Source organism: Triticum dicoccoides, chromosome 5B (genome assembly GCF_002162155.2).
Source record: "Triticum dicoccoides isolate Atlit2015 ecotype Zavitan chromosome 5B, WEW_v2.0, whole genome shotgun sequence".
In the NCBI taxonomy this organism is placed as follows: Eukaryota; Viridiplantae; Streptophyta; class Magnoliopsida; order Poales; family Poaceae; genus Triticum; species Triticum dicoccoides.
The window spans coordinates 514,636,788-514,649,016 of NC_041389.1; the positions used below are offsets into that span (position 1 = coordinate 514,636,788).

Sequence of the window (12,229 nt, forward strand, 5' to 3'; positions counted from 1 at the left end):
ATCAAGGATGCCTGTTTAAGCAACTCTGTCATACCACTCTGCTTTGTGAAACTACACATGCTGTTGTCAGTGAGCTTGATTGGAATTTTGAACCTGGAGTGTGCAGTTCGGCCTCCAGGCATTATCGACGCTGCAATACCTGATGTAGCAGTTGCGATCGCTATTAGGCCCATCGAACGGACCCTCGCAAGCAATGCCTTGTACAAGTACGTCTTCCCAGTGCCTCCAGGACCATCAACAAAGAATATCTGGCTTTTTTGGTTCGTCACATGATCCATTATGTCATTGAAACCAGCCAGTTGCTCATTGTTCAGGCAGTTGAATAGATCTAGATGTTCTTGATCTGCTTTGACTTGCCTCTCCTCTGTTACCTCCCTATACTCTGCGTCATAAGAACCATCCGTTTCAACCAGATCCGGAAGCCCATACATTTTAATATCCTTTCCCATGGATTGCATCAGATCCCTGATATCCCTAAGGACCATCTGATAGTGGAGAAACACTTCGGCATGAGGATGCAACAAAGTACAGAAGTGTCGTAGGTGCATTATAATATTTAACTCTTACATGTCCTGATATTTCTTATTCTGTAAACAAAGTATGTCAATATTTGCATGCACCTCCAACTGTTCACTGGACTGTGGTTAAAAGAATTGTGAGGTATCTCGGTTTTTCTGGGGAGCTTGGACTAAAGATTGTCAAGTCTCCTTCCATGCTTTTGTGTGCCTATTCTGATGCAGATTGGGCAGGGTGTGTTGATGATAGAAGATCCACAAGTGGATTTATTGTGTTTCTGGGAACAAATCTTGTATCATGGAGTGCCAGAAAACATGCTACTGTCTCAAGGTCAAGCACTGAGGCTGAGTATAAAGCTCTAGCAAATGCTACAGCTGAAGTCATGTGGATTCAGGCTCTACTTTATGAACTTGGAATTAAAACTCCGTGAGATGTGTGATAATATTGGAGCAACCTATCTTTTAGCTAATCCTGTTTTTCATCTACGCACAAAGCATATTGAGGTTGATTTTCACTTTGTTAGAGAAAGAGTAGCTCGTAAGCTACTGGACATAAGGTTCATTCCTATTGTTGATCAACTAGCTGATGGCTTTACAAAACCTCTCACCATGAGAAGGCTCGATAAATTCAAGTACAATCTCAACCTTGGAGTTCCTTAGGTTCAGATTTGGAGGGGGAGGGGGTGTTGGAATACTGATGTGTTGAGATAGGACTAGTGTTTAACTTGTAATCCTCTCCTTTCTCTACTTATGCTTATCTCCTACTCTACCGACCTTCTCATGTAACTTCACGATCCTCTCGATCGTCAGACTTGTAAGCCACGGGATCCCTAATATAAATACAAATGCAGCCCGAGAAAAGGGTTCTGCGCTTCCCACATAATTTACAGGGTCGACCTTCAATCTCCGGCAGCCACGCCATACATCACAAATGGCGCCTAAAGAAAAAAGAACAAAATTGGCGATGCAAAACATTGCATGGAACCACGTACGTCCACCACCGTGCGTGCCGGCCGGAGAAGCACATAGTAGTGTTCGGTGTGCCTGTGCGATGAACCAGAGCGGCCATCGTACAGGAAACGAACTGGCCGGTCAGAGGAAAGATGCACCTGATTTCCAACTAACAAATCATCAGATGGCATGATGATTTCGTAAGGAGTTTCCGTATAAAAATTATGTAAGTGTAGCAAAGCTCGGGAAGTAGAGTAGAGAAAGCGCAGGTGATATACATATACAAATGAGGTGCACACGTACACAAACCGTACGTACATACCAAATGCATACACTGGGACAGACCAGCTGGAATATATAGGAAGTCGCTAAGGAGAACAAGAAAAAGAAAAATGCAGCACGGAACAGAGTAACCAGACCTGTTAATAGAAATTGCCGTGCAGCCATGCAAGGACAGGGAGGCGCGCGCAGAGCCCTCGTCGGGCCATTGCACTAGCACAGCAAACAACATCCCTTGGCTCGGCCAACCAGTCTAATCAAGTTGTTCGCCGTCAAGCAACGTCGCTGTGTTACCAACCGTCAAAATGATTATTGGAAAGGTAGAGCCTCTGTAACTTTGCCAGATTGCCGATGGAGTACGGTATAGGTCCAACGAAGTTGTTTCCTCCAAGATCTAAAACTGTTAGGTTCTTTAGGGCCCCAATGCTCGGTGGCACTGTCCCAGACAAGTTGTTTGCACCCAAAAGTAGCCATTGAAGCGAAACAGATAGATTACCGATATTGTATGGCAATGTGCCCCTTAGCTTATTTGTACTCAAGTCCAGTATTATAAGCTTAGATAGATTAAACAATGTTGTTGGAACTCTACCCGATAGCCTATTCTGACCGAGAAACACCGCCCGGTTCTCCCCCATATTCGGCAATTTCCCAAGATCTTCGGGAATGCGTCCTTTGAGTTGATTGTGGGTAAGTCGTTCATGTTCTGTTCGACATTGAAGGAAGAAAATGACTTATCCATAAAAACTTTTTCAGGCAACTGATGGACGAGTGCCCCCTCTTTTCGACGATAACAAGTCCAAAACTGAGGATTACTCGATACAACTACTAGTAAAATAAGGATGGAAGACCAACTCAAAACACCAATTTTTAGGCTTTTGGCTATCGGAAGTACTTCACATACGACGTGTTGTGGTACGATAATGGTATGATGGGTAATCCAACGGCCTTGCACATGAACGGTGTGATGTGGGATACCGTACAAATATTGGATGGGAAGTGTCCTGCACGTACGTATCAGTGTTGTTTGGCTTTTGTACGTGATGGTATAAGCCGGAAACCCATAAAATAGGTGATTTTTTTGGCTTATAAGCCAAAATGCAAAAGCCAAAGTTAAGCCAACCAAATACCCCCTAACTCGTAGTACTTCGATGCAAAGTGCTAGTCTGAGCATGGTACATAACTACATATGAAAGTTCACAAAAAAAAAGATTATAGCTCTAAGTTTGAAGATATGTGAAAAAACTACAAAATAATATAAATGGTAACAAGCCTAACAAGAAGCACAAACCAAAAGATGTTTTTTTTTTTGCGGATTTGCTAAGCATCGGTTGCTTAGGCACATCGTTGCCGGCACCATGCGAAGCATAGGAAAAGGGTTGACAGGTGCTCGCATGCGCATGAGAAGGGCAGAGCTTAGAGGGGTGGTCGGAATAGTTGTGGCATGACAGAAGAGGGTAGGCTGGCGCACATCAGCGGTAGCCGGTAGGCAGTTAAGCAGGGGCTAGAGAGTGGGCTGACTAGGAGGGGGAGAAGATGAATAGTACTCCCTCCGTTTCTAAATACATATCTATTTAGAGATTTCAACACAAACCACATACAGATGTATATAGACATATTTTAGAGGGTAGATTCAATCATTTTACTCCCCGTGTGGTCTTCTATTGGGATCTCTAAAAAGGCTTATATTTAGGAACGGAGGAATTACTGGACTGTTAAAATGCACTGATCATCCATAGAAACCTGGCAGCTAGGAAGGTGCTTCCTTTTATCGAGGATTACATGCCAAGAAAAGATAGTTACTCGATACAACTATAGTATATCAAGATGAGGAAAATAAATAAACAAAAATCAGAACGAGAGATGGTAGTTGCGAACCTGTGATGGAGCGCACGGTAGGACGACGACCTCTTCTAGCTGGGATTTTCCGGGTGGTGGCGTGTGACTAAGGTGAAAGTTGGATGCTCAGCTAGATGGCTAGCTCAGGCCGCAGGGGTTTAAGAAAACTTGCGCAGCGCCCCTCACATCCACACACTCGGGTCGCATCTGCCATTGTCACGCATCATTTCAGCTTCCACATCCAACGCAGCGGCCAGGTCAAAATTTTATGCCATCTCCCACCTACTTTGCGTCGCTGTTTCTGCGGGACAGAACATAGGCGCAGCCAAGCAGAGAGAGACCTTCTGCGCGGCATGTCGACAAAATGCAGGGTGCACGACAGTTGGGTATTCGGCATCATGAAGAAATCAACATTTACCTATGATAGGAACGTCCTGGTCCAGATGTCTGAAGATAGTAGTAGGAATAGGATACAAAATGGCACAAGCTTGGACCAATGAGGGCAGTCACAATTAACTCAACATCAGCAATAGCTAAGAGATATATATGGCCTTTGCTTGCCACTCAACTCAAGACACAGGTTGTGCTTTTTTTTCTCTTGCAAGTCGCATAACTATATAAAATGGCAGCTCCTTCAGACCCTACACCAAGATATTGTGAAAACAGCCCTCAAGTGGATCCTAGAAGCTTTTGGACCATTGACTTCTTGCATCAACCAAGTGTTCATGTTTCCTATTTGTGACTACTACCTTTTACATAATTTAAAATTAGCTAATGTTACAACAGCAATACACACATTTCAATGAGTCGCAATGCTCACAGGCTACAGTTTAAAAACCCTACCTAGTCGATCATAGAGTAGACTGAGATCAGTAAGGACAATGTAATAAGCTCCACAACAAGAGTCAGCCAATTAAACATCTACTTTGCTACTTACAGTCAAAACTAAGGGATGTAAATTGTATTCTAGAGAGCATATGGCAAGCTTAGGAGCCTATAGCGAGAGAGCGCCAGATGCAAACAAAAGATTCCTCCAAGAAAACTGCAGTTGGAAAAAAGCAGTTAGTTGGTTTTCGCTCAACACGGTAACTATCATATGTTAACTGATGAGAACGGTGGATGGAAGGAGAATGGGTTTCTCACCCGCAAGTTATAAACAGGAGTCGATTTTGTAGGGAGAGCTTTCAGCAGCCTCAGTCGGTTCGTAGAACCAGCCTTGCTGTTTCACAAAAATAAACGATATTTAACAACTAGAGTAAGGCAAACCAAAGCAGCCTTTTACTGGGAGCCAACCAACTTACGTGTCATCCATCTTCAGGGCCTTTGTGCTGGACGCAACATCCCAGAGTTTAACAGTGCAATCAGCCGATCCAGATGCAAGCAATGCTCCCTCGCAGCTATAAAACAGAGGAAGAATTGTTGAACTAAGATGGTTCTTTGGTATAGCATATTAGCATGAAATTAAGGTAATCATGCTTCTCCAAAAACTAGAAAAACATACTCCCTCCGTCCTATAATGTAACTAGACAGAACAACACAGCATGACTAGCAGCTAGACAGAACAACACAGCATTACTAGTCACTGGAAGAGAAAAAATGTACACTTCAAAACAGAAGAACTATCAGTGATACTCAATCTAATCCATTGATGGAAGACATTTTTTTACATAATTTATACTGGAAACAGTGGTTAAAACATGGAAAAAAAATACAGGATTTTTAAATAATAGATCCAGAAGTAAATCTACTGCGGTCAACCAACAACTGCATTGCAACCAAGTATAAGCTGGACCATCGATGTATGTTCAAGAAAAAACAATCACACACAGGCATTCAAGTTCCATGGTGTGGTCATTTGAAGACAGAATCATGCAATATTCCAGTTAAATACTCTAAAAAGGTGGCCAGAATGGTTAGTAAACCCATTGCTCATGTATAGATAAATCTAACCCAGTGTGAACTGAAGCCGCTGCTCAGCAAACTGATTAAAGGCAGAAGACAGGAAAGGCCAGTTTCTCAAGCCCTGCCATAAACTAATACTCCCTTCGTAAAGAAATCTAAAGAGCGTTTAGATCACTACTCTAGTGATCTAAAATGCTCTTATATTTCTTTACAGAGGGAGTACTCTTTACACATATTTGGTATATCAGCTACTGTTTGACACATGGGATACTAAGCAAGCAAAACAATGTATAATGATGAGTACCTGAAAGCAAGTGACCACACACAAGAGTTGTGTCCCGCTAGTGGTGAAACGCAGCGACCAGTAGAGAGATCCCACATCATGATGGTCCCATCTTCGTCTCCGGAGGCCATGTATCGCCCATCAGGAGACATTGCCAGTGATAAGACCATACTCCTATGACCAATGAACATTCGTATACATTCACCAGTTTGAACATCCCATAGCCTTACAGTTTTGTCACTAGAGCCGGTGGCAATGTAGTTACAATTTACATGCCACTGCACACACTGTCAGATAAGTAGTTTGCAGAAGAAAACATCAGTCAGAACATGCAGACATCAGTAAATGGCATTGAAAGCATTCCCGTAGGCAGACTACCAATTCTCAAATCAATACAAGTTCAGAGATAGAAGCACACTTACATCAACATCAGCAAGATGCCCAGCCATTATCCGCAAAGGTTGGATTCTATCCATTGACCAGATTCGAGCAGTCCTGTCATGCGAGGCACTAGCAAAATAATGGCCAACTGGACTAAACTGCCACAAAAACATAAAAATATGTCAGCAATACAAGTATACAACGCACAATGATGTCTATTCAATACAACAGAATAAGAAAGCTATGCAACACAAATATATGTACCGGTCATAAGCTGTTGAAAAAAACATCAAGCCCAACAGACCTATTCCAAATCCCATCATCAGAAGTGTTCAAAATGAAGAACGAACTAGGAATATTTATCACAAGTATTTGCAGTTTTGTGCTCGCACCAAGATCAAGACTAAAACAATAGTAGGGCATGGACATTTTTTGTAACAATGAGGCCACTATTAGAACTCCAGAAGAGTTTTCTCTCAAAAAAAAAATCCAGAAGAGTTAATTAAGAACTACTGAAATGAGGCCACTATCATTAGAACTTCAGAAGAGTTTATTTAAAACTACTGAAATGAGGCCACTATTAGAACTTCAGAAGAGTTTATTAGAAACTACTGAAATCAGGCCACTATTAGAACTTCAGAAGAGTTTATTTCAAACTACTGAACAACTGACTGACTGTACGGCATCGACATTGATTGTAACAACAGATCTGAGCATCATTCAAATAAAAACTGCTGAAGAATCAACTAACTAATCAAATGTTTTCGCCTGTAACTAGGTAGTCAAGACACCCCATGAAGCAAGAACTCAAATGTTGTTTTCACAACAACGACACAGAGAAAAGATTTGTTCACATACTTGGACATCCCAAACTGGGTAATTGTGTCCTTTGTAACAAACAAGATTGGCATTCAGCTTGGTACTCCACAGCCGAACTGTAACAAATATATAAAAAATAGATGAACGGTTAGTTTGATTAAATAAATGAACAAGGAAATGAATGGTACTCCCTCCGTCCCATAATGTAGGACGTTATTTGTTTTTGTCCTACAATGGGCCGTTGGGAGTACAAAATAAGTACTCCCTCCGTCCCAAAATAAGTGTCTTGAGCTTAGTACAAATTTGCACTAGAGCTAGTACAAAGTTGAGACACTTATTTTGGGACGGAGGGAGTATAATGTAAGTGACACCTTACTTGTTGAATCTGAAGATGATGACAGGAGAAAATCTCCAAATGGACTAAAGGCAGCGGAATAAACTGGTCCAGAATGACCTTGGAATAATGTATACGGTCTTTTCCCCTCAGATGTTGATGACAAGCGCTCGTCCTGTGAAGATCCATTCTCTCCTTGTGAACTAGCTGAGAGTCCCCAATCAGCAAATACCATCAAGAATTCAAGACAGAAATGAAAACACTACTATGTTAGGAATATGTTCTATGATTATTCTGAAGTTCTGGACAGGTTCCAGTCAAATACTGCAACGCCGTTAAAATATTCTAGCATGTCTAACAAGTAGCTCCAGAAGACATTTATTGCATTGTCCAAGACATGCATCAGTGCTACAACACCACCTTAAACTTCTAGGTTGTAACTTAAACTAAATGAAATAAACTAGAATCCTTAGAACAAAAGGCTACCATGACCGAAATCAGGTGTGCAGTTACAGAAGCATTTCACCATATCAGCGGAACAGAAACATCAGCAATATGTAGTGTAGAACGACTAACATGTTTTTGCTGGTTGACCAATCTTTGCCATATCCCAAACCTAGTGAACAAGAAAATTTTACCAGTTAATGTAGTGATCACATGAGAAACAAACTATCACCTAAAGGGACTAACCTTTACTGACGAGTCTGAGAACCCACCAACAACCAAAGATCCATCGTTTGAGATCGATGAGCAGTTTAATCTGTGTTCCACAGGATAATGTTTTCAAACCAAAGTATGCACACTGAAACAGTTGATACTAAATTACAGCTAAGCTTACCCGTTATGTGTATTAAGGAATGTGTAGAAGCTAACAGATGGCAATGCCAAGTTATTCAATTGTGCACGGTTTCGCAGGTCCTCAAGAATTGATTGTTCAACTTCAACAGGCCTGAAACAAACAAGTAATTTTTCAGGATCGTAAACGCAAGGCTGACACTTGACAGATCAAAAAGTACACAAGTGAGTATGTTCTGCAAAAAGAAAAAAGAGCAATATTTGGTCCTCCTGAAACTTGTAAGATAACTTTTCCAAGAGAACCCGCATAAAACCCCTCAGCCTTTATTTTAGGTTCCAAGTCAGACTCAAGCGCATGACACTCACATGTCTGGAGTATGGACCCACATTCAGTTATAGGAATGGTATTTATTTTCAAAGAGTACAGTTGATAAATTATGTAGAACTTTTTTTAGAACTGCAGATAAGAGAATAAATGTTTACGTCGCTGGAAGGGTTAGCTCCGGTTTCACACGAGGAGCCGCAGAAATCATGCTTGTTTCAGATTTGGTATTTTTCCCTGTTGCACCTACAAGCTTATCCTTTTTGAGCTTTTTGTTCAAAGGTCCACCCTGCTTTCCACCTTCTGAGGATTTTTTCTGTAGCAAATATAATAAGAAATAATGAAAGATCCAAGTTAGTAACAGAAAAGGGTATATGGCCAGCATTCCTGTTCTTAAGATAACAGCAGAAGAAGAGAAGAACAAAAACATGCTGCTGAATGTTGACAAAAAAGGAATGTCCAGGTTTCAATGGCAGAGAGCATATAACAAACATAATATAACAAGAGTCCCATACTATGAGAGAATTTCTTGCCTTGTTATTATCTTCTGCATCTGCATCCTTGCTTTCTGCTTCAGCTCTATCAGAATCTAAGAGTGCTTTCTCCATACGCTCCTCAACTGAATCTTCAAGCAACTGCATACCATAAATTTAATTTTAACAATAACACATGCCTAAGGATAACGCAGAATAAATACTTAAATAGAAAACTGAAAAATTGCTCTCATGGAAGAGGTTCGTTTGGGAAGTGGCAAAAACAGTGCTACTAGAGTTTTTTCCCTATTTGATCGGCATTGTTAACCATTTTGATAGAATAGATAATAGGAAAGAAACACATTGATCACGGATGTGCTGAATAACATACCCCCCAATGCACTTCCTTCTGATTTATCTGTTTTGCCAAGTCTTTGCTGGTTCCAACCAGAGCAACAACATCCGCATCATCAGAGATCAATGAAGGCTGCCCAGCGGACACTGCCAATATAGATAGAGGGAAGTGGTGGAAAAGTGAGAAGTGAGGGTAAGTAAAATGTGCGATATAAACTCAACAGACTGGGAACTGTACCTTCAAAAATTATCCTTTCATTGATTATTCCAAGCATCACAAGAGCTTGTGTTTTCTGGAGATACTGGAGAAGTAATTCATATGAATACTGCAATGAAACACGAGGTAGAAACTTTGAACAGAGCAGTTGACATAATTTTATAGGAAAAACAAAATTGCAGCAAAGAAAAAAAGGTGAGATCATGATGTATCATGCAACGAGTTGCCAATTGAACTAGAAATCACCACATGGAATGTGCTTCGCCAGCAACATCTGTTAAAAACTGGTCTATATGCAGTTTGCGTCTCATATTTGACACTAGCATTTAGTATATGTATTATGGTATCATGATGACGTATCATCTACTCCTATGTGAAACTAGTTGCCCATTAGGATTCAGGAAGAAAAAGCTTGTAACAAACCTTAGATTGTGTTTGTCTCCCTTGGTCATAACAACACTTACCAAGTAAGTGGTGGAAAAGGGTACATGAGAATAAAGCATCTCAACTTATAAAGCTAATGTCACAACAACGGATATGCATCCAGTGGAACATTTTATCTATGCGCATTGATTTAACTCAAAAGGGTGACCCACCCATACAATCGTAGTTGAAACAAAGAGATGGAATGCAAATATAGAAGAACTTGGTGCAGTATTACCTCACATAATTTAATTCTGAATTTATTTTCCCTTAAAGATCGTGCCAGATCCATTTCCTGAAAATTATAGCAGGCAGAACAATAAGTGCATGTTTTGTGAATCCTGAGAAGATAAAATCAAATAAACAAATGCAAATCTCCATTGACACTTGAATGGATACGAGAGAGCTAAATGACGAACCTCCAAATGCAAAGGAGAAAGAGTGCCTTCCAGCTTTTGGAGATCCCTTGAATGCATCAGTTCATGATCTTCCCGAAATTTAAGGAAAAATGCCCGAGCTGCAGGATTCATATGTGGTGATATCAATGACAGAAATGCTCCAAATAAACTAATTGGATGCATAAAATGCAAACAAATATTATCCCAGAAATGTACACAAACTACAAATACCTTCCTTGCCCACAAAAATAATTACCTTCTAGTGTATGCCCCTCTGACACTAGATCCATGAAGCAATGGATAAACGCTGGATAAAGGACACGGAGTAATTCATGCTACAATATTTAAAAAAAAACTCAGGCATGAAATATATATAGCTGAATATACAAGAATAAAAAAGGCCATTCCATGTAATAGGTACATCAAATTAGAGCAAGTAGTCCATCCACCGCAACCAAATATCCCATTTCCAGCGACTACAATCATGTGACAAGTACATGATTATGCTTATGTGAATGGTTTTTGCTTTCTAGAAGGAGCTCTGCAGTGTGAACACATGCCATAAAACACAAAAAACATTTCAGAAATGCTACGTACATCTGAAGCTAGTAGGCAAGCATTCAGCCATGATGCCGGAAGCCTGGTGCACCAACCACAAGCAGGCATGATCATTTTTAACAAGAGAAACATGAAGATAACTCATGAGTAGCATGCCAGATTACTGAACAGTGTGGATATAGCAGCTACATGCCTCAAAACATCTGTGAATGCTGCAAAGCAAAGTGCATTCAAATGTACTACTAGAGCTGTAAACATGAATCACAATCCACACTTAATGTAGCACACCTTGTATTGGTCCAGAGAATTGTATGCCCATGATCTTAGCTTGTTGTAGCCATCATAGTATCTTGCTGGGTCGTTATCCGGCCTGTCAACAAAGGGGAACATAGTAATTTTTTCAGATTAACATGGAATTAGAGCAGTTTTCGAGCATATTTGACATGATACTCTAGATTAGCCCCCATAAACTATGCTCAAGGCCCAAATCATGTTGAAGGTTTGCCATTGCCCAAGCCAAAGTAGTATCGATTTCTCACGCTCGAGCGGGTAAGCTGATTCTGAACATCGGAGTGACTTAAACCTAGCAGAAACAGCCCGGCCCGAGTCAGGATAGCCAAGGCGCCGCGGCTCGGCCACTCGGAACCACCAATCCGGCGCCACTCCTCACACAAACGGCACGAAAACCGGTGGCTACTACGCGGGACTTGGGGGACGAGGCCGCTGCGGCCACCACAAGGGGCGGCGGGGTCGAGATTTAGGGGATTCGCACCTGGAGAGCGAGACGTCGGAGAGGGAGGTGGTGGAGAGGCGGTTGCGCTCCTCCTGCAGCGCGAGCTCGGTGAGGCGGAAGCCCTTGCGGTGCAGGTACTGCTGCACCTTCCTCTCCATCTCCTCGTCCTCCATCGCTCGCTGGCTCGCTCGCCGGCCGGCCGCCGTGCCCCGGGGAGGGAGGCGCCCTAGGGTTTAGGGGCGGGCCGGATCCGCTGGTACGGTGTGGGCGAGCGGGTCGGAGGGGAAGACGAAGGCGGAAGGGGATTAGAGCAGGCCAGCGAGGCCGGATGGGCTGGGACCGGCTCCTCTACCGTGCCGCTGTGCCGTGCCTTTTTTTTGTTTTGTTTTTTGAGGGTTGTGCACATTGATATGGGCCAGAAAGGCTTACCTCCTGACCAAAAGTCTATCTTAAACTAGCCCAGACGTTCACGCTTTCCTCCAAAAACAAAAAGACAAAAAAAAACTGATGCATCACGCGGCTGCACAGGTAGAAAGAAAAAATAACTATTTTCCTACCTATATTTCCTAACCCCTAAATAAACTATTGCCCCTATAAAATACTAATTTATTATTATTGTCTCAAAAGACTAATTACCTATTAATTAATATTTTTTG

General features: G+C 41.7%; 1 protein-coding gene across 1 annotated transcript; it reads right to left on the reverse strand.

The window, feature by feature from the left end:
• Positions 1-4,235: 4,235 nt before the first annotated feature.
• Positions 4,236-11,935, reverse strand: LOC119311255 (transcription initiation factor TFIID subunit 5-like). The gene is made up of 19 exons (XM_037586893.1): positions 11,613-11,935; positions 11,129-11,210; positions 10,539-10,617; positions 10,304-10,401; positions 10,123-10,179; positions 9,483-9,570; positions 9,282-9,391; positions 8,951-9,052; positions 8,579-8,733; positions 8,139-8,249; positions 7,991-8,060; positions 7,877-7,916; positions 7,343-7,507; positions 7,006-7,082; positions 6,189-6,305; positions 5,788-6,053; positions 4,883-4,978; positions 4,725-4,800; positions 4,236-4,623 (listed from the first exon to the last, which is right to left on the reverse strand). Exons 1-19 carry the CDS (start codon positions 11,744-11,746, stop codon positions 4,576-4,578), a joined length of 1,971 nt encoding a protein of 656 aa, XP_037442790.1. The 5' UTR covers positions 11,747-11,935; the 3' UTR covers positions 4,236-4,575.
• Between the last annotated feature and the right edge of the window lie 294 nt (positions 11,936-12,229).

Coding starts and splice junctions, on each gene's coding strand:
- LOC119311255 (XM_037586893.1), bottom strand. CDS start 11,746: ATGGAGGACGAGGAGATGGAGAGGAAGGTGCAGCAGTACCTGCACCGC. Junction 10,402..10,538: donor AGAGGGGCATACACTAGAAG/GTAATTATTTTT, acceptor TGAATCCTGCAG/CTCGGGCATTTTTCCTTAAA. Junction 6,306..7,005: donor ACCCAGTTTGGGATGTCCAA/GTATGTGAACAA, acceptor TTTTTGTGGCAG/TTTAGTCCAGTTGGCCATTA.